This window comes from Paroedura picta, chromosome 4 (assembly GCF_049243985.1).
Source record: "Paroedura picta isolate Pp20150507F chromosome 4, Ppicta_v3.0, whole genome shotgun sequence".
Lineage (NCBI taxonomy): Eukaryota > Metazoa > Chordata > Lepidosauria > Squamata > Gekkonidae > Paroedura > Paroedura picta.
Genome location: NC_135372.1, coordinates 27,853,817 through 27,875,183, shown reverse-complemented (window position 1 = coordinate 27,875,183; position 21,367 = coordinate 27,853,817). Strand labels below are relative to the sequence as shown.

At 46.5% G+C, this 21,367-nt stretch overlaps 1 protein-coding gene across 4 annotated transcripts in view; it reads right to left on the bottom strand.

Moving 5' to 3' along the window:
* The window catches only part of KDM4B (lysine demethylase 4B), a 189,161-nt gene that overhangs the window by 80,445 nt on the left and 87,349 nt on the right, over positions 1-21,367 (bottom strand). For all 4 annotated transcript variants that reach the window (XM_077332098.1, XM_077332097.1, XM_077332100.1 and 1 more), the window contains exons 7-8: positions 15,816-15,919; positions 9,545-9,682 (exon numbers count right to left, since the gene is read on the bottom strand). In XM_077332098.1, the coding sequence (XP_077188213.1) occupies positions 9,545-9,682; positions 15,816-15,919 (242 nt within the window). The remainder of the gene's footprint in view (positions 1-9,544; positions 9,683-15,815; positions 15,920-21,367) is intronic.

The window sequence follows — 21,367 nt, the reverse complement described above, 5'->3', positions numbered from 1 at the left end:
CCAACAGTTTTCTACACCAGGCAATCCCTGCCCTGTTCATGATAGATGCGGCTGAAGAGGCCTTGATTGCCATGGCCACTGCCTCATGAGTACGTCGCAGGGCAGTTTCTGCCTTTTTGTCCATAGCGTCTCTAAGGAAACCCTCTCCATCCTCAGAGACGAGGCCGCCAGATTGAAGAGCTGCAATGGGAGCATCTATCAGTGGAATTTGTAGGATGGATTCTCCATAGTAAGGCATAGTATAAAGCTTCTTTATAAATGAAGGTACTTGTTTGTTTACTAGGGGTCTTTGCCATTCAGCTCTGATCTTTTTTTCAAAAACCTCTGGAAGAGGAAAATTATCTTGAGAGGGACACAATTTGGGAAAATATTCTCCCTTGCCCTTTGGCCCACAATACCTCTTTCTTGTGTGCAATTGCTCATCCTCGGGTATGGCTTCATTCAGAGCCAAGGCCCCGAGGGCCTTTGTCAGCATATAGTGAGTGTCCTCACTCTTGAAAAATCGCTCAGATTGAGCTGACACATTAATAGGTTCAATCTCTTCTTCATCTGAGAGAAAAGCTATGTCGTCCTTGGACCTGAGAGATTCTAAATCCTCCTCAGAAGAAGAGTCATATCTGTTTGGACTGACCCTCACTCTCTTTTGAGCAGCCTTAGTGGGCCAGTTTTGGCTACCCTCCCTATGGTGCCTGAGGGGACTTCTGGAATTTCTCTCTCTCTCATGCTCCTCAATTTGCTCCCTCATAGCAGCCTTTAACATGTTAAAAAATTCTGGAGGAAGGGAACCTAGAGAACTCCCTGCTGCATGATCTGGGGAGGGTAGGGAGGGGTTACTTATCTGCTTCGATGAAGAAGACTGCCCCTCAAAATGGCTGCCGTCAGGAACAGTTGGGGAAGATGGCTGCTCCTGGGCTGCTGTAATAGCCGGGTTCGCACCACACGGCTTTTTAGCGGGCAGCGCCTTCGAGCGCTCGTTGTCACTCACGGCCCCGGCGGCAACGGCAGCCCGAAACGGACCGCTGCCGGCCGCGCCCGCAGAGGAGGATGGCATCATGGGGGCCGGAGGATCGTCGTCTGAGGAGAAGCCCTCAGAATGAGCTCGCTTCGCAGCCATAGGATTGCTGCGATCCAAACGTTTTCAATGTAAAAAACGGAGTCTTCTTTAGGCGACTGCCTAAAAAGTGCGTACTAAAAACTTCCAGCAGGAAAAAACAACTTTTAAAGGCTTTAAACCTTAAGAGCTATGGCTCTGTTAAGGGGGGCGCCTTAAGGGCATGAGCCCAACTGTAAAAGAATTTAAACTGTAACTGTTCTAACCTTAAGAAAAAAAAGCAATTCTAACACTCTAAACACTTTAGTACTATGAACTACTGACTTATGAACTATGATTTAATTTGAATTAATGATCAATTTTAACACTATGCATTAATAATTGGGGAGAGACCAGTCAGACCTGCTACTCCCAGAATAGGCAGGAAGACGACTGGAGCAGGGTGCCTCCCACCACGCAGGACAGGAAGTTGAAAATTAGTCCTGCCTCCCAGTTAAAGTGGCGGGAAACACCCACCGAGGCGTCCTCCTGAATGTCAAGGGAGAAAGGCACACTACACATCCGCTAACTGGTGCCAGGGCTGGAGTGGGCCTGGAGGAGTGTGAGCGGTCGAGCATGTGTCCCTGCCTCCTTGTACAGGCCTGCTCCAGTCATTCCTCACACCCGGGCCTTAGGCCTGCAAAGGAGCAGGGACTTGGGTCCTCGAGACATCTTCTCCATACCTCATGCCCAGCAAAGACAGAATGTTTTCAGACAGACTGATGTTTTCATCCATTTCTAATTTGGCTTCACAGAGGAAACAATTATCTACGAGGCAAATGTTTTCTGCTTTGTAATAGTCCGTTAGCAGCAATATAATGGCAAGCGTGCAAGAATTGTGTGTGTGTGTGTGCGCACACGTGCGCAAGAAAGGGGAGGGGGAGAGAAACAGAGCATGCAACAGTTTCTGGTGCCCCAGGATGCTTATTCTGTCCCTACCTTCTCCCTGATCATTCTTCATTGATAACCTTGTTCATCCTCACAGCCTCCTTGTTGAATAGGCCCACTCTTCTCACAGACTGGAGAGTTGAAGGTTGTAAGCAATTGCCTGGCCGGAGTCACCAAGCCTCTCATTTGCTGGGTTTACATTCAGAACTCTACCCTACACTGCTTGGGTTCTGTAATACCTGGCTGGAAGATCAAGGGGTAAAACATACAGGTGCACCAAACAGAAAATCTGTTTGCCCCTGTGCACTGTGAGTCGGGACCCGTAATCTGATGTTTTCTCTTAGTTGGTTTACCCTTCAAAGGATGTGAAGAAAGGAAGGAACCTATTATCAAAGGATCTCTCTGAAAGAAAGGATATCCCCAAAAGAAAAGCAATCCTGGCTTGAGTCTTGGTGCTGGACTAAAGCCAGTCAGTGTGCAGCAGTGTACAGGGTGTTGTACTAGGGCTTGGGAGACTGAGGCTAGAAGCCAATCTCAACCATGGAATTTTGCTGGGTGACCAAGGGAGAAACGCACACTTTCAACTGACCCTGTTTGTGGGGATAAATCAGAGGAGACAAGATAACAATGCAAGCCACTTCGAATTCCCTCTGGGGAACCCTTGGACCGTCATGACTTCTCTTCATGGAACAATGTTAACTGTAATTGCAAAAGGGCTTTGGGAAGCTGAACATTCTCAGCAAACTAAAATCCCTGGCATTTGCTTGACAAACAAGAGAGAGAAGGACTACGATGGAGGAGGGGCTCAGATGTCTGTACCAGAGCAGACACTTTGCACACAGAAGGTCCCTGGTTCACTTTGCAAAGGTTCTCTGGCGCCTGGAACTTGGGAGAGCCATGGACAGTATGAACAAGGGGGAAAGGAATGCACAATGCAGGCAGCCCTGTGGGTTCTTGTCCCTTCAGTGGCAAATTCCTGCTGAATCTCATGTTAGAGTCTAAGTGGTCCATAGCTATGAGAATAGGCAATTCTCTCATTCTCTTTCTATCTAACAACAGCAAACTTTGCACCCTTGAGTTCATTTCCTGTTAGTAGAGCCGCCGGTGTGTGTGTGGGGGGCGCGCACCGCCTTCTCCTGTCCGCTGGACTTAATAATCGAGTAAGGTTGGTCTGGGAGGAGTTAGGGTGGGCCCTGTCAGGGATAAAATCTCGGAGTGGCCAATCAGGAGCCGCAAAGCGGCTCCTGATTGGCCCCTGTGAGTGTCCATCCCGGCCCAAGCGGGCCAAGCAGCCAATGGGGAGCTGCTTCGCCCGGCCAGGGAATCACCACATAGACTGAACTGCCAGCCGATGCGGTGAGTCCTCTGACCGGCCTGCTCCTCCTCCTGCTTCTCCCGGGCCGCTGGAGCATCTGGCAAGAATGAAAGCTCTTTGTAGTTTACTGTTCCCAAGGTTACCTAGATAGGTGGCCGGAGCTGTTACATATTTGTTCCTATCTGGTGCTAGAAAACCAGGGGAATTACTTATGCCCTCTTCCCGGCCTATGTCTTTGAGCATTTGCTTTAAGATGTTTTTGACCTAGTGGAAATGGACATTTCCACTTTTCTTGGGTTTGTCTGTCCTTTGACTGTGTATGTTTTCAACCATTTAGTACAGGGGTAGTCAACCAGTGGTGCTCCAGATGTCTATGGACTACAATTCCCATGAGCCCCTGGCAGCATAAGCTGCATGACACAATGAACTCCCCCCCTAACCCCGAACACAAACACACACACACACACACTGCAGGAGAAGAGGCCCAGCAGCTTCCCAGACTGCAGTTCTCTATAAAACCCTAGAAGAAGTTGGGCAGTCTGCAGTAATCACCAATTAAAGCAACAAAAGCTCTCACAGTCCCAGCTTTCAATCTTGGATCTAAGAGACTGACAGCAGCACTAAGGCATATGATATCAATAAAGTCCAACAGCACCTTTAACCAACTAAGATTTATTTAAGGCGCGAGCTTCCGAGTGCATGAAGATGACGAGCCATTTACAAGGACCAATTGGGTGAGATGTGTCAACCAATTCTCAATCCACCTAACAGTACTAGGATCCATACCACATTTTACCAACCTGCCAAAGCCTTACTAAAATCAAGGTAAATATGAGCACAGCATTCCCATGATCTAGCAAGGCAGTAACTTTCTCAAAAAGAGATGAGGTTAGTCTGACATGACTCGTTCTTGAGAAAGCCATGCTGACTCTTAGTAATTAAAGCCATTTGTTCTAGCTGCTCAAGGACTGACTGCTTGATGATTTGTTCCAAATTTCTGTCACCTATAGATGTGAAGTTGATGGGTCGGTAGTTTCCCAGATCCTCATTTTTCTCCTTGAAGATGGGGACAGCATTTGCCCACCTCCAATCTTCTGGCACTTCACCTGTTCTCCAAGAATTGTCAAAAATAATGGAGAGAGGCACAGAAATTACATCTGCAAGTACTTTTAGTACCCTTGGATGCAATGATCCTAGGCCACAACTCCCATCCTTCTTCACATGAAATGATTTTGCCATGTTGAGAATGATATAAGAGAAGAGTATGAATTGAGCAGTTCAGCCCTCTCTTCATCACCTGTTCCAATGTCAATTTCTGGTCCCCACAATGGTCTCACCATGTCCCTATTCTTTCTTACTTTGAATATAACTAAAGAACCCTTTCTTGTTGTTTTTAGCATTTCTTGCTAGGCTAAGCTTAAACTGAGCTTTAGCTTTTCTAACCCTCTCCCTACAAGCATGGGTTATTTATCTATATTCTTCCTTAGTTATAAGGCCCTCCTTCCACTTCCTAAATGAGTCTTTTTTATGACTCAATTCTTTTTAAAGCTGTTTATGAGTCCTCTGCCACCTTCAAGACCAACAAAGTTTAATTCTGGGTATAAACCTTCGAGTGCATGCTTACCCAGAATTAAACTTTGCAGGTCTTAAAGGTGTCACCAGACTCAAACACTGATCAGTACAGCTACCCACCTGAACACAGAAAGGCTGGAGGAAGAAAGAAAAGGTGTTTTTTTTGGGGGGGGGGGTTAACAAGCATAGATCGAGAGGCACCAGGCAGCGTTCATGTCACAGAAGCCTCCTTCCCTCTGCCCGGAGTGGTGCAGAGACTCCTCCATCACTGCTTGTTCAGTAATTTCACGCAACGGCGCCTGACAATGTAAGCACAGAGCTCAATCTGAAGGCGCCACTTCCCAAATGTCACTTGTTTATGAACACATGGCTGAGTCCCAAATTGCTTTTAATATTAGAGCAGTTGCCTGCTGGCACTACCATAGTGAAGACTCCTGTCAGAATTCCCATGACCGACTGCCATTTCCTGGGGTCTGCCACGATAATCCAGGAGTCGTGGGGCTGAATACCTGGCCTGCAAGGTCATATCACAGACAAGATCAAAGCATTTAAAGTCTCCCATAAAATTAGCTTAGTAACCTCTTTCTTTAGTGACAGATTTTATTTTCCTGGGCTCCAAGATCACTGCAGATGGGGACTGCAGCAAAGAAATTAAAAGACGCTTGCTCCTGGGGAGGAAAGCTATGGCAAATCTAGACAGCATCCTAAAAAGCAGAGACATCACCTTACCAACAAAAGTGCGTTTAGTCAAGGCTATGGTATTCCCAGTTGCAATGTATGGCTGCGAAAGTTGGACCATAAGGAAGGCCGAGCGTCAAAGAATTGATGCTTTTGAACTCTGGTGCTGGAGAAGACTCTTGCGAGTCCCTTGGACTGCAAGGCGAACAAACCGGACAGTCCTAGAGGAGATCAGTCCTGCCTGCTCCTTAGAAGGCCAGATCCTGAAGATGAAACTCAAATACTTTGGCCACCTCATGAGAAGGAAGGACTCCCTGGAGAAGAGCCTAATGCTGGGAGCGATTGAGGGCAAAAGAAGAAGGGGACGACAGAGAATGAGGTGGCTGGATGGAGTCACTGAAGCAGTAGGTGCAAGCTTAAATGGACTCCGGGGAATGATAGAGGACAGGAAGGCCTGGAGGATCATTGTCCATGGGGTCGCGATGGGTCGGACACGACTTCGCACATAACAACAACAACAACCTCTTTCTTCTTTTTTTGACATCTAAGCAATCTGTGCCTTGCTGACTTTTTTCCCTTGCAGCTTTCACCATCTCTTCAAAATTCAGTCTAAGAGTTATGACTTACCCTGCAAGCTTTGCTTCTCCTGCATTCCCCAAAGCTGAGAGCTGGAGACAGACAACCATTTTATTTTTATATTGTGAGAACCAATCAGTTGGGTTTTTTTTCACAGAAGAACTCATTTTGCATTCCTGTGTTGGTCACAGCCAAAAGTAGGCTTGTGCGCTTCGGCAGCCATTCAAGCCCGAGGTGGCCAGCGCTGCAGCAAGGGGTGGGGGGAGGGAACTCTGTGCCCGCGTACATGCACTGACTGGTGCACCACCACTGCCCCCCCCTCCGTGCTGTGGCGCTGGCTACTTCGGGCTTGAATGGCTGCCAAAGTGCGCCAAAGTGCACAAGCTTAGCCACAAGTGTGTCTTCTGATTGGAAAACAAGCCAAAAGCACAGATATAACAGGCACACAGGCATTTGACCGAGGTTAATCTGACGTAAAAACATCTGGCAGTCCTCATCAAATCATACCCTCCATAATCTGAATGCTTCTGACCTCCCTTGGGGCTTTGTTAAAATTGTTCTATTGAAATTGTTCAATGAGTTAATTATGGTAACCTGTTAAACTTATACTTAATGTTGGAATTGTTATTGATATATTGTTGTGACTGTTATTAATGTGTAACGTTCTATGTATCCCACAACGTTCCCGTGTAAACCGCCCTGGGCCGTATGGGAGGGCAGTATAAAAATCTAATAAAATAAAATAAATAGAATAATAAATAAACAGGTGATTCCCATCCGCCTTTGCATCATGAGTGCATGTTCAATCCAAGGACACCTGCTTCAGATACCATAGAATCATGTGCTACCTTGGCCCAGTCCTTTCGTAGAAATAGTATGGAAGGAGAAAAAGCGTGCTAAGGATCTGTTAAAAGAACTCTGGGGTTTACAAGCAAGAACTAAGTTTGTGGACAAGAATGTAAGATGCAAGCAATCATTGGGCAATGATCCACACTGGCTTCAGGACACAGCTGCAGGTGAAAACTTTCTGCTCTAGTAGAACGCTCATCAACAACATTCTAGCAAGCTCCCTTGCATTCCACAAATGTCTTGGCTATGCCATCCAATAGCCCTACCATGCCAGGAGGACGCTCCAGAAAGGCAATCAGCCAATCTCCAAACACGATAAACTGAAACAGAGGGACTGCCTGATTAAATTCCCCTCCCACTCCAAGCTGCATCTCCAAGCCCAACAGAATAACCATCAAATGGCTACACATCTCTGCCAAGTTATTTTGTTGGGAAAGAAAACTGTCAAGATTTACTTCTGTGGAATTGAGGAAGCATCTATTTTAGAACAAGTGTGGAGAGTTCAGATGTCAAAAAATCCATCAGCTTCTAACAGGCCCCATGAGAAGCTGGGCTAAGAATTAAAGGAGGGCAGACCACAGAACTGCCCCCCCCCCTGCACCCCATTCACAAAAAACGAGCCTGTCCTGATAACCAACTGCCACGGTCAGTTGATCTGCTCCTGCCCAGGCAGGGAGGAAATGACATATGGGGAGGAGGGAGGAGGAATGGATTGTGTGCACTGTTGCAGGGGAGGGAAGCCCTGAGAAGAAGCAGGACAGACCAAACAGGCACAGGAGAGGGAGGAAGGAAATAAAAGTCATTTTGACTTGTGGTATTCTGGGAGTTCTCTGCCAGCTTTTGCAAAAGATTCAGAATGCCAAAAGGAGGCGCACATGTTTATGTCTCCGTGGAGTACACTTCCACTGCTCCATAAACAGCCGTTCCTGGTGACGAGCAAGCACCACCAATTAATTTTGAAGTGAACAGGGACAGCCTGGTGGGCAGCTCGGAAGTGTTTGCTGGGTGGAAGACAACATACAAAACTGCAGCTATGAGCACTGCCAAGGAACTAGGCAGTGTGGTGGGAAGGCTGCAGTGGGAGAGGCTGACAGGTTTTCAAACATGTCTCCAGTCTGCTGCGAGGAATCACAGCAACAGGCACCCTTAAAAGCAAAAATATTATAGAATCGTAGAGTGGGTAGGCCCCTACACAGGCCATCTAGTCCAACCCCTGCTGAAGGCAGGATTAGCCTAAAGCATTCAGGATAAGTCTCTGCCTGAAGTCTGCCAGTGAGGGGGAGCTTACCATCTCCTTAGGCAGCAGATTCCATGGCTGAACTACTCTGACTGAAATTTTTGCCGGATATCTAGCCAATATCGTTCTACACATAATTTAAACCCATTATTGTGGGTCCTATCCTCTGCTGCCAACAGGAACCTTTTCCTGCCCTCCTTTAAATCACAGCCTTTCAAATACTCAAAGACAGCAATCATGCCTCCTCTCAACTTCCTCTTTTCCAGTTTGAACATTCCCAAGTCCCTCAGCATTTCCTCGCAGGGCTTGGTCCCCAAGCCCTGGATCATCCTCATCATTCTCCTCTGAATCCTCTCAATTTTGTCCCTGTCCTTTTTGAAGTGAGGCCTCTAGAACTGCAGACAGCACTCCAGGTTGGGTCTGACCAGTGCAATATACAGCAGGACTGGGACATCTTGCGATTTTGATGTGATGCCTCTGTTGATACAGCCCAAGGCTGCAATTGCCTTCTTTACCGCTGTATCACACTGTCTGCTCATCTTTAGCTTACAGCCCACAAAGACCCCAAGATCACGTTCACACCCACTGCTACCCAAAAGTGTCCCTCCCATCCAGTATGCACGCTTCTAATTTTTGTGACCCAGGTGCGCTTGTCTTGTTCTCATTTGCCCACTTTTCCAGCATGTTCAGATTTCACTGAACTCTACCTTCTGGGGTGTTCACTACTGCTCCCAATTTGGTGTCTTCTGCAAATTTAATGAGGAGTCCCTCCACCACGTCATCTAGATCACTGATAAAAATTATAATGGAGTTCACATGAGAAACGCTGCAGCCCTCTCTGAGTCCAGGGTTAAGAATCAAATAAACTACATTTCCATTCACCTGTGTTTCTTCCTCCTGATGCTTACCTGTGTTAGCTACAGAAATACACACAAAGGTTGGCCTGTGCATCATCATGTTCTTGCCATGGTGCAAGATTGGTGCACAATCCCTATCCCCCTTCTCTCAAATTACACATGCACCTTTCCCATGCCAGAATGCGGCATTCTGTCTGCTCCAGCTGGAACCATGGTCAGTGACAGACAAGTTTGCATTCAGAAGAAAGCTGCTTCGGTATTCCCCATAGCACTGGTGCACATCTTGTACTTAACCAGGGTCAAGACACAGAAAAGGAGTAGAGAATTTGCACCCTGAAGGGAAAGCAAGTGGGAGCTTCCAAATATGCCAGGGCACCAGCACAGCCTCTACACCACACATGCCCAGCTTCTCTCTCTGCAGATGACACCCCCAGGTTACAGGTCTCTGCTTTCTCCCAGCTGTCAAAATGCAGGGGTCTTACCTGGGTGGCCATCTTGCCATAGTCAATCCATCGCAGTGTGGCAAAGTTGGTAGACTCAGCACAGTTGAAACCGTGGTTGAATCCGGCATGGTAGCCATACGGAAAGGTGATCATGAACTCACCAGCTTCTTGGGTGATCTGAAAGAAGACGTCATGAATGCACTGTTAGGAAGGCAGTAAACAGAGCTCTGCCCCAGGCCAACACTGCTGATTTTTCAAAGTGGGTTGGATGACCCAGTCCCCAGGCTACAATTTACACATCAGGAGAAGACCATGCACCCACACACATGCCTCGGGTGTCCCTGGGTTATGTTCTATGTATATGTCTGGGTGACCCATTAATCCTTTCAGGATTAGGATTTTTTTTTTATCAAGAAAGCTCCAAGAAGCACAAATTGACATCTAGGTCATCAAAGAAACTGGTGCTCAATGTCACTCCTTAGATGGGTAGCTTGGCTTGGGATGTCCAGCTTGTGTCAGCCTCTTCCATAATGGCATGACCTGTGACCCATGTAGAAAATTGGGGTGGGATGGGGTGGGGAGCAAGCACCTCCATCTGCACTGCACATAACAGGTCAAACTAGTCCCAGGGAATGCACCTTGTTTGGAAGTACAGCTCCCAGATACAATGTCTGATTCCAAATCAGTTTCTGGTGCCAGGGCCTTGAGAGGCCCCACATCGATACACATTGTTTGAAGACAGCAATTCTAATGCAATGGGGGGGGGGCTGCAACAGCAGCCCATGCATGCAGCCTGTCACGATCTCCCAAGCAGCCGCTCAAGGACCTGGAATGGAACATGAAGTACGTGGGAGGGCAAAGTCCTAGAAATTGACACAGTGTCCATCTGGACTGTGAAAAGCCTCAAATTTATACGCACATTTTCACTGCTGGACTACCACGTACCAGAGAGACACTGTAGAATTTAATGGGCTCCAAAAACACGCCAAACAGAAACTCCACATTAAACTGCTCATGCATCTCGCCAAGGTGGGTTTTTCCTCTCTCCTAAATCAGTCTGCCTTCACTTCAACTACACATCCGAGACAACTCAGGCAAACCAGAGAAAGACCTGAGAGTGGAGGAAACATCCACCAAACGAGATTAAAGGAGGCATGACGCCAAGCACTGTGGCTGAGATTTACACACCGCCCAAAAGGCAACGCCTCCTCTTCGCTGCTGCTGCTGCATTTGCTGCAAACATGGCATAGCTGGAGGAAGCCTGCGGAAAGCCAAGCTGCGTTTGTGCTATCCTGTAACTGAGGGAGTCAAAAGAGAATGACCAGAGAGAAAGGGAGGAGGAGAGGAGGGGCCCATGAGCCTTTCCACACCCACCACCGGAATGGCTTGGCAAATCCCAGTTAAGGCAAACAATGTCCTGGGGACACAGGTCAAGGTGTGGCTGTGCTTTTTATATTAAAGAATTATTTATTCTTGCCATCAAATTACATCTGAGTTGTGGTGAGACATACTGAGAGATGGCTTGCATGACTCTGCCTCGAAGACCAAGACCTATGAAGAAAGGTTGGGGGAGCTTGGTCTGTTTAGCCTGGAGAAGAGACGACTGAGAGGGGATCTGATAACCATCTTAAAGTATTTAAAAGGGTGGCATACAGATGATGGAGCAGAGTTGTTCTCTCTTGCCCCAGAGGGATGGACCAGAACCAATAGGGTGAAATTAATTCAAAACAAATTCCGTCTACACATCCGGAAGAAGTTCCTGACCGTTAGAGCGGTTTCTCAGTGGAACAGGCTTCCTCGGGAGGTGGTGGGTTCTCCATCTTTGGAAATTTTTAAACAGAGGCTGGATAGCCATCTGACAGAGAGGCTGATTCTGTGAAGGCTCAAGGGGGTGGCAGGTGACAGTAGATGAGTGATAGGGTTGTGAGTGTCCTGCATAGTGCAGGGGGTTGGACTAGATGATCCATGAGGTCCCTTCCATTATTCTATGATTCTATCATGACCCTTGTCTTCCTGGGTGATCTCCCATTCAGCCACTAATCAGGGCTGACCCTCCTTTGCTTCTGCAACCTCGCAAGATGAGGCTAGCAGAGTTTAAAAAAACATTTAAAGAAAGTGGCTTCCTAGTCCCATTCTGACACATGAGGCTTTAGATCCCAGGAATGCTTGCAAAGGACACCAGAGAGGGCCCTGGCCAGCCTGCACAGTCTTCTTCGCGTGGTTAACTTGACAGCTGCGCTGGGATCAGCTCTCTGATCTCGCCCTGCTCCCCCCCCCAACCCCATACAGGTGAGAAAAGTTCAAACTTGGTCTCTGGTGTCCACTTGCATTTGAACTTGTTAATAAATCAAGGTGAAGCTATGGCTGGTTGAATTAAGTAGACAGAGAGATTATCCTCCTGTCAGAAAATCTACATCCCTGTGTCTTCATCCCAAGTCTCACAGTGTATATTCTTCCTACAACACGGCTGTCAACATTATCCCACCAATAAATTAGAAAAGGAGCTCCAGCTGATGGATGGGCCTGGGTAGAAAAGTAATAACTGCTGAGGAAAAGCCAGCACCAGCTGCCACTCACAGTGAAAAGCCTTGAATTTACTGACTTCTGCAAGGCCTTCACAGAATAAATGGGGAAATCAATCGCAGATTACAGAAATACACATTTTTAATTATTAAAGAGCTCAGGTATCGATCAGATTTCCTTCAAGAAGTAAATACCATGACTAAGATTTATAAATGCCCAGGTATTTGCCTTGTTTGAAGCCTGCCAGGAATGTTGATGAAGGGATTCTAGCCGGTCCTTTCCGGAGGAAGAGACGAGTGGCCTGATTCTGGGCCACCCTGGGGAAACCATTTTTTTGCTCATTGCTGGCTTCCCCATCACTCTTCCCAGCACTGACAGCAAAAGCCACAGAAGATGGGGAGCACAGGAGCTGGCAAGAGAGCAGCATCCTTACCTGCACTTCCTCCAAGACACCCTCAGAATGTCAGGGCCCAACTTCCCTTGTCTTCAGAAGGGGAGGTCAGCCTTAAGAAGGAAGGTAGGGATAGAAGGAGAGCTCAGGAATACCTGTTATCACTTGCCCATCTACTAAAACCAGAAAGGGCACCTTTTCTCCTGTCCCAAAGACATATCCAGAACAGAAGCAGCCACAACTTAGCTCAAACCTGCCCACCAACATTCTCAATCGTAAACCATGTGACATGCAAAGGTGTCAACTGCAGAACTGCTGTGCAAGAAGAGCTCTTAGCTCTCTTCATCCCCTGCCTTCGGAGAAGCCAAGATAGAGAGAAGGGAAGCAAGGAGAAGCCAGCCCCTCAGACGTCCTCCTCAATTTGTTCTCACCCTCCCATTCAAGGAGCTCAGGCCAGGAGTGGCCCAGTTTATCAACACAGATATCCTATGAAGTAGGTGAAGGTAAGATGACCTGACCACAGCTACCAAGTGAGCTGTACAACTGAATGTCTATTTGAACTTAGGTCTCCCTAATCCCAGTCCAATGCACTACTTCACACTAGGTTATTACACGTGAACGCCAGGGGACAGTTGGCATGCATGATGACAAGGCTTCAGGGTGCAGGAAAAAGCAACAAAGGACTACACAAATAACCAAGAAAACGTGGGCCAAAACAAGAAAACAGTGCAAGTAAAAGGGAATCTTTATTTAAGATAGGGAAAGACAGATAGGATGATGACAGAAGACAGATGAGAGAGAGAGAGAAGAAGAAGAAGAAGAAGAAGAAGAAGAAGAAGAAGAAGAAGAAGAAGAAGAAGAAGAAGAAGAAGAGTTGGTTTTTATATGCCGCTTTTCTCTACCTGAAGGAGGCTCAAAGCGGCTTACAGTCACCTTCCCTTTCCTCTCCCCACAACAGACACCCTTGTGAGGGAGGTGAGGCTGAGAGAGCCCTGAGAGAGCTCGGTCAGAACAGCTGGCTACCTGTGGGGGAGCGCAGAATCGAAACTGGCATGCCAGATTAGAAGTCCGCACTCCTAACCACTACACCAAACTGGCTCTCAGACAGAATAATAGATGTATAGTCCCCCCCCCCCCAAATGCTCAGAGATCCAGTGAACTCTGAATCTGATTAATTGGGTCTGATTCCCTACTCCTCCTCATGCAGCCAGCTGGGTAACCTTGGACCAGTTACAGTTGTCTTAAAGTTGTTCTTGCATGGCAGAACTCTCTCAACCCCACCTACCTCACATGGTGTCTGCTGTGAGGAAAGGAAGGGATTTGTAAGCTGCTTTGTGACTCCTTCAGGTAGTGAAACAAAATATAAAAATAAACTCTTCTTCTTCTGAGGAAGCTAATGACAAACAGAGTCAGGGCATCTGAACAATATCACTGTCACTTGCACCTTGCTCATCAAACTGGATGCTTCATAACTAGGGGTGCTGAGCCAAACACACGAGGTTAGCAGCACAAGGTGGGTGACATGGAACTTGGAATTTGAAAAGGCTGTTCAACTGGGCCATAAGGAAAGGGACAGCTTCCAAGGAATTATTACACACAAGCACAACATCTGTATATGAAAATTCCAGCCAGGCCTGACAACTACTTTGATTTATGAGAGCAGCAAGCTCATCTTCAAGTACACACCTAGATGGAGCCAATAATCTCCCTTTGAATGTCATTCATCACAGCCTTTCAAGAGGAAAAATGAAGCAGCCTCTAGAGCAGCAAACTGAATGTACCCACAGCCCTGACATGGCACAGCAGCCAGGATGCTATAGTTGCAAGCGGACAGGAGTTCTCTCCCAAGGGAGCACAGCTTCCTTGCGTGCTCCACCAGGGCTGCTGACTCTCCTGATCCCCCACGGGTGTTGCTAGTGGACAGGACTTAAGCTGAGCTGGGAAAACATGGGCATGAGTCTCTGGACTGGTTGGGCCCATTGCACTGTCCCAGCACAAGGAAATTCATGTGATTTTCCATCATGCTCAAAACAGGAAGGCGAGGTGTGCTGCAAAGCAAGGGCTGGTTCCCACTCTGATGACCAGCCTTTGCCCAGGTTGCTCACATCCCACTGGTCTACCATCCATCTTGTCTTCATTTCTGACATGACCCTCATTGAGCTGGCTATAGATTTGGAGTCTGAAGCCTCTAAGGAGGAGCCCGGGGAACCAGAATGACGGCCTGGGGAGACCCCTGGCCCAACTTACCCAACAACTTAGCCCTGAAGAACATGCTGCTGGAGATCCTCCAGAACATGCCCCTGAGGCCCATGCAGTTGGAGCTCCTCCACCAGAATTCCCCTCTCGCCACCCACCCCATTCCACCATGTGTAAACTGAGTGCCTCCAGCTCCCCCGTGCTATGGGCCTGGTGCCACTTGAGAATACCTGACTGGTCCTGCCTGCACATTGCAGAAACATTTCCTTACAACTTTGCTCTCCCTGAGGTGGTCAGCTTCTGGGCAGGCATACTGCAGGGGTGGAGCAGGTCTCGCCACATTTGAAATATTTTTCTATTTTAAAAGTGCCTTTACAGAGAAAAACAAATTCTTACTTCAGCTTTCTCTCTGACACGACTCTTGTTCTCTGTGCTGCATTCTGCCACATTAACTCCCAACCCGCAGTCTGAAATGGTTCCACCCAGCTCTCTTCACTGCCTCTGTGCCTGAGCCACTCCAGACCTCCCCAGCCTCCCTGCTCTTCTTTCTGCTCACCCACTGAGGGGCTGGACTCTGAATAGCCCACTGTTTCCATGTATGTGTTTGTCCTTATGCATACAGGTATGTTTCAGGGGGAAATATTACACAGACTCCCTCTCTCTCTGTCAGGATGGGTCAGCATGGCTGAGCATCTGCCCTGCTGACCAAAGACACTTGGTCAACTGACAAACCTGCAGGAAGTGGAGATCACTCCACTAGAACTGGCACCGTCTCTGGAATACCTTTTGGAAAACCTCCAGCATTAAGCTAGGAGATGTAACATGGGAGAGCACAATGCAAGCTCTCAGCCTCACAAGATCCAGATAGCATGAAAGTCACCCCAACGCCACACTACTCATGCCTCCAATAGGGAAGGCACCTAAGGAGCCAGCACAAAACTAGAGCCAAACAACAGAGTGGTATCCAGATGTACCACTGCTTCCTTGTCAGAATGTTAACTCCAATTCACTTTTTGGGAAAATGCATGGGTTGAGCAGACAGCGTCTGACATACAAAAGGACTGAAGGATTAAATATGAGCTGCCATTTGTTTCCATCGGCCCAACCATCGCCAGCATCGACATAAGAAAAGACTGAAGGACTGCCAGCCCATTCATTTCCAACCTTCTCCAGAAATTGAAGACATGGTCTTCTACTTACCCGGTCAAAGGGGATGCCGTACTTCTTCAAGATTGAAGGCGAAATGAGGGTCATCTTATGACGGAGGAAGGCATCACAGCCTTGGGAGCTCCCAGGGAAAAACCCTGCAGGAGAAATTCAGGAGAAACAAACAGTTACCCCAAAATCTCTCTTGAGAGATTCAATCTTAACTCTGGGACTTAAGCAGAGGAGGTGATAAACAATGGTGTGTTTGTCATTTTTCATATAGCCTCATTTCCTGTGTACATAAGCTCTGAAAAGGACCAAACAATGAATACAAAGACTTCCAAGATTCACATCAGGTGAAAGTATACCAAGTCCAGGTATACCAGCTAAAAATACTGAGTGAGAGATAACATACCTGCATGCATACTCAAGGGAAGTATTTCCTACCCACTCTGACCCCAGTATCACAAAACAGAGCTTACACCAGTGAAAGCAGAGCTATGGTGACAGATGGGAACATGGAACTTGGCATTTGTTAAAAGCTTCCCAGACGAACAAACACAGAAAGGACCACCTTGGTCTTAATTCACACATACAATCATGTTGTAAAATTGTCTCTCGATGGTTACCACTTCAAGCTCCAAGGGAGGGGGTTGAATACCTGAATGTCACCCCCAAATAGAAGATTTTTAGAATATTCATTTAAGGATATCTCTTGCCAAGTCTGAACAGGTGGTAGGCATTCCTGAAAGTAGTCACGGGCTTCAGGTTAGTTTGCTGCTATCAAGAAATATCATTAACCTCCCGGTAAAACGTAGACTCAAAAACGCACCGGGCTTATTGCGGTTAAAGCACCCAAGTATGTGCTATTACATAATGTTTGCTTCCATTTGATCCATTACTAATGCATAGTGTAACTTAAATGCAGTCTAGTTTTAAAAAATACTGTTAATTCTATATAGGTAAAAACAAAGAGATGCTACAGAAGTCCAATCTATGGCTTACCAGGAACAGTATACAAGACGAACAATTTCATTAATGGAGCCGATTTTTAGCTTCAGTGTCTCATACTTAGATGATTTCAGACTAATCCCTTAACAACACCTCAATATTCCTGTTAATCAGGTTCACATTGTTGGCTAATTACCTGATAGATCTTCAAAATTATCTGTAGTCATATCCATGAAAGCTTTGTGCATGCTTTAACAAGACATTTATTGCTACTTTTAGGTTTAACAATGAATACCAGAGCAGTGAGGACTGATTCTAGACTGGGTGGCTTTTTGAACTCTCCCTTCCCTTTTGTCCTTGACTGGACTACTCTGTTTTTCAGGCATTTCCTGCACTTGGGCCCAATGTGCACTAACACATTTCTGGTATCTTATTGACATCCTCTAAACCAGGGGTCCCCAAGCTTTTGGGACATGGGGGCTGCATTAGCAAGCCCAGTGCCTAAAGAGAGCCATATCTTAAACCAAAATGTAACAAAATTATTAACCTACTTATTAAGATCAAAAGTAAACATTCAAAGAATGAAGAAATGTTAACTTTAATGCAATCCATTGTGGAACAATATTTTACTGTGGAATCCTTTTATTTAGCTACACTTGATTACCTAGTTAGTGTGATTTTTGTGGGTCTTTTCTGTTAGCCAAGGTATTGATGTGACAGACACTTTTAAAATGTCATATAAATGTTCATCTGTAAGCCTTGACCTACACTTCGATTTCAGAATTTTCATCTTGGAAAAGGTTTGTTCACAGATGTACGTGGTGCCAAAGACGGTGAACATGCCTGCAGCAAATCACTTAACGATGATAAATATATCAGGTAGACCAGAACAGAAATTTAACAGACTATTGCTGGGATCAGTGAGGATGATCACCTGCCCCCTTGATCCCTGTCCATCTTGGTTGCTCAAAACAAGGGGCCAGCACCTGGAGCCAGCTGGCCCTTCACTGCCTGGTTCTTTGTTGCATCCACTTGCATGGGGGCTCAAGATCTTAGCCCCCTGCAAAAACCCAGGTAAAAACAGCTTTGGGGTGCAGTGGAAATAATCCTTTGTCCTTTGGAGGTCTCTTTCAATTTTTTTTCTTTCTGGTAAAAGTTTTCAGTGTTGCCGAAGAACTGGGCTCTGAGCATCCTACCTAAGCAATATGGTAAACTAAACTGGAGAGGTCACTCAGTGGTCACTCAAGGAGGCTTAGCAGTCAAATTTGCATTTCAATTTGCCCTACCTGAGGTGTGACCTAACCATCTGGATGACTTCAACCCCACTGAAGGAGAATTATTCAATATTCTTAAATAAGGACCATATATGACCCTGACCATATGTGTTTTGGCCAAATTGTTTTAAAATTAAAACTCAAGGAAGAGATATAGTATCAGGGCCTCTTTATCACTAACCTTCTGCCCTGGTTAAGTACACACATATTAAGATAGTAATTCTACAATGTTCAAGTAAGTTTCAGATACGGTATGAAGCCAACAGCACATGCAGTGGAGACCATATCAGGTCTACCTTCTCATGTCCTCTTCAAACACCACTAAATCCCTATGAGAACTGGCAAGATTTGACACAGAGGCTCAGAAGCAACCCCTGAAACAAATTCTTGAGGATGATCCTGCAGACTAGCGATCCCCAACCTGTGGGCGGCGGACCACATGTGGTCCTTTGACTAATTGGAGGTGGGCCCCGAAGGACGCCTTCTCCTCCCCCCCCGGCCCTTTACTTCACCCCCCCCCGGCCCTTTACAACACACTTCGGGTGTCATTGTCTCCCCTCACTCCCAGATGGGACTATCTCATTGCAGAGAAACAAGCTCAGGGTTCCCATGGATTTGTCATTGTCATGAGTTAAAATTTCCATGAAAATAAAATGTTCCTTATGTTCATTGTTGTGGTGTGTCTGTATCTTATTTTGAAGAGATGTTTAAACATTACCATAGCGATCAGAGAGCGTTAGGGCAGAGGTTGAGAATAGAGGAGCAAACTACCCCCCTCCCACCGGGCCTCAGTAAAAGGCATTGACTGGTCCCCAGTGTTGAGTGGTCCCCGGTGATAAAAAGGTTGGGGACCACTGCTACAGACCATTAACTGGGCACACATGGGGCCTCTTTCCAAAAGGCCACTTTGATATGAAAACCTCCAAAGAGGAGGAAGACATCAAACTGGGGCTTTTATTGGCACACAGTGTCGAAGACAGCTTTGGAATCACAAAGATATTGACGGGAAGGATGTTACCACAATGTAGGACTGACTACCTTTTCTTGCAGGGAGATGCACAGTTCCACATCTGAAGTAGGTACAGTAATTTCCTGCTAGGGCAACTCCAACTTTAGCATTCTTGCTATGAATACAATGTCTGTATTCCCCACACAGTGCATTTCCCCCCTCATTCAGAGTTCATAGCTGTGAAAAGCAGCGCCATCCAATAAATGTGGTAATAATTGTATCCCTTTAGGAGTTACATGCAGCACACCTGCCGATAAAGATGTCAGTAGTACCTCAGCTTCTTCAACATCAGATGCAACCATAATATTTACATCCATCCCAATCAGAAAGTCCTTTCTAGCTCCACTGTCTCATTGGAACTTCATATAACACAAGGTAAGAGGAGGGGAGCTACACAGTGCAGACTTCTTCTCGCTGGAGGATGAGTTATGATGAACACCAAGACTTGTGCTTACTGTGATGTGATATTTGGGTTGGTCCTAATATAAAGGTACTACTGTTTGTCATAAGACCAGGGGCTGCTCTCAGCAAATTAGGACACCTGGAGTACCATCAGGGAAGAAACACAGAATGCTGGTGACATCCCTTAAGCTCATGACCACTTTCCTCTTCAGTGAATGCTTTTCTTAGAGCCATACCTATCTGATGCTTGAGACATCCACAGAGAGCAAATAGTTCAATCTTTTAACTGTGGCTTACAATGATCGATTTTTAACAAGGGCTTTTTTATTACACAAACGTAAGATTTTATATTGGGTGGCTTTTATGATTTTTATACGCGATTGTGCTGCCCTTCCAACTGGTTTATGTCTGTGATTTAACCATCTTTTCTCTGCTGTTCTATAAACTTGCTCTCTCTTTTTTTTAACATAAAGCTATCCTAGAAATTTATTAAGTAAATAAACCTCTCAAATTTCTGTCATTGCCAACCTGGATGGCCCAGGCTAGCCCGGTATCATCAGATTTCTGAAACTAAGAAAGGTTCTGTTCCCTGTTAGTATTTGGCTGGGAGAATGCAAAGGAAGCCCAGGATTGCTATGCAAGAGGAAGCAATGGCAAACCTACTTTGAACATTGTGCCTTGAAAGCCCTATGAGAAGTCACCAAAGTTGGTTGTGACATGACGGGAAAACCCCCAGAAAACAAAACAACAATCTGTCACCAACACTGTCATTGGCAGTCTTCAAGCAAAGGTTGGATACACACTTTTCTTGGATGCTTTAGGATGCTTAGGGCTGATCCTGCGTTGAGCAGGGGGTTGGACTAGATGGCCTGTATGGCCCATTCCAACTCTATGATTCTATGATTCTATGTTCTCGTGATTGTCATGACCCACGGAATGCAGTCCAGCAGCTCACCCTCAGAACCAGCACAGCAAAGTCCCACGTAGTAGGAACAGAGGTAAACTTAGCCTTTACTGAAGGCACATTGCAGGCACAAGCATTATCAGTAGGCACTGACCGGACCAGTGAGACATGTACAAAGAGACAGGGTACAAAGAGAGATCAGGACTTTTTATAGACTTGGGCTTCCACCTCCCAATACTGCCCGGAAAACCCGGGGCAGAACTGTTTGATCAACAAATGTGTGAAAGTTGGAGATGAGCAGTCTGACCAGATTGCTGAGGCCAACTGCCTCTAGCAGCTAGATCAGATGTTTACACCTCAAAGCAAGAACAGAGAGATAAGGATTTGCATTTCACAGGACTCTCCAGAACAGCATCTAGGCCAGGGGTAGTCAAACTGCGGCCCTCCAGATGTCCATGGACTACAATTCCTATGAGCCCCTGCCAGCTTTCACTCATGGGAATGTAGTCCATGGACATCTGGAGGGCCGCAGTTTGACTACCCCTGGCCTAGGCGAAAGCACAAAGGAAACAAGAGGAGCAGGGGAAATTGGAAAATCCCACCTCCAACTGGGGGAAAGAACAGTAAAGACGGACATGGCACATGACAGTATCCATCCTTCAGTAGAGTATTCGCACTATTCAAAGGATTTCCTTTCCTATCAAAACACAAAGGGCTTCAAAGGCACCTCCTCAGCCAGGCTGTTTTCTCAGCTTACTTCTGACAATCCAGTCAACTGAGCTGGTGATGTGGAACCTCCTTGGACTTCCTTGTCAGGTCATGAATTCTGGTGCACACCCTTCCTAAGGGTGGCTCCACGGCTCCATGCCCTTGAAATATTTCATTTCTCATGAGATTTGTTTCTGTTTCTGCACACATGGTTTTCTGCACCCTTGGAGCATGCATAGGCCCCTTTTAAAACTCCTGGGCTTAGTGAGGGGAAACGTCATAGTGTGAATAGACTTACTAGAAAATACACTTCGATGATTTCTTAGTGAGCACAAAGGCAAGGCATGGGGACCCACTA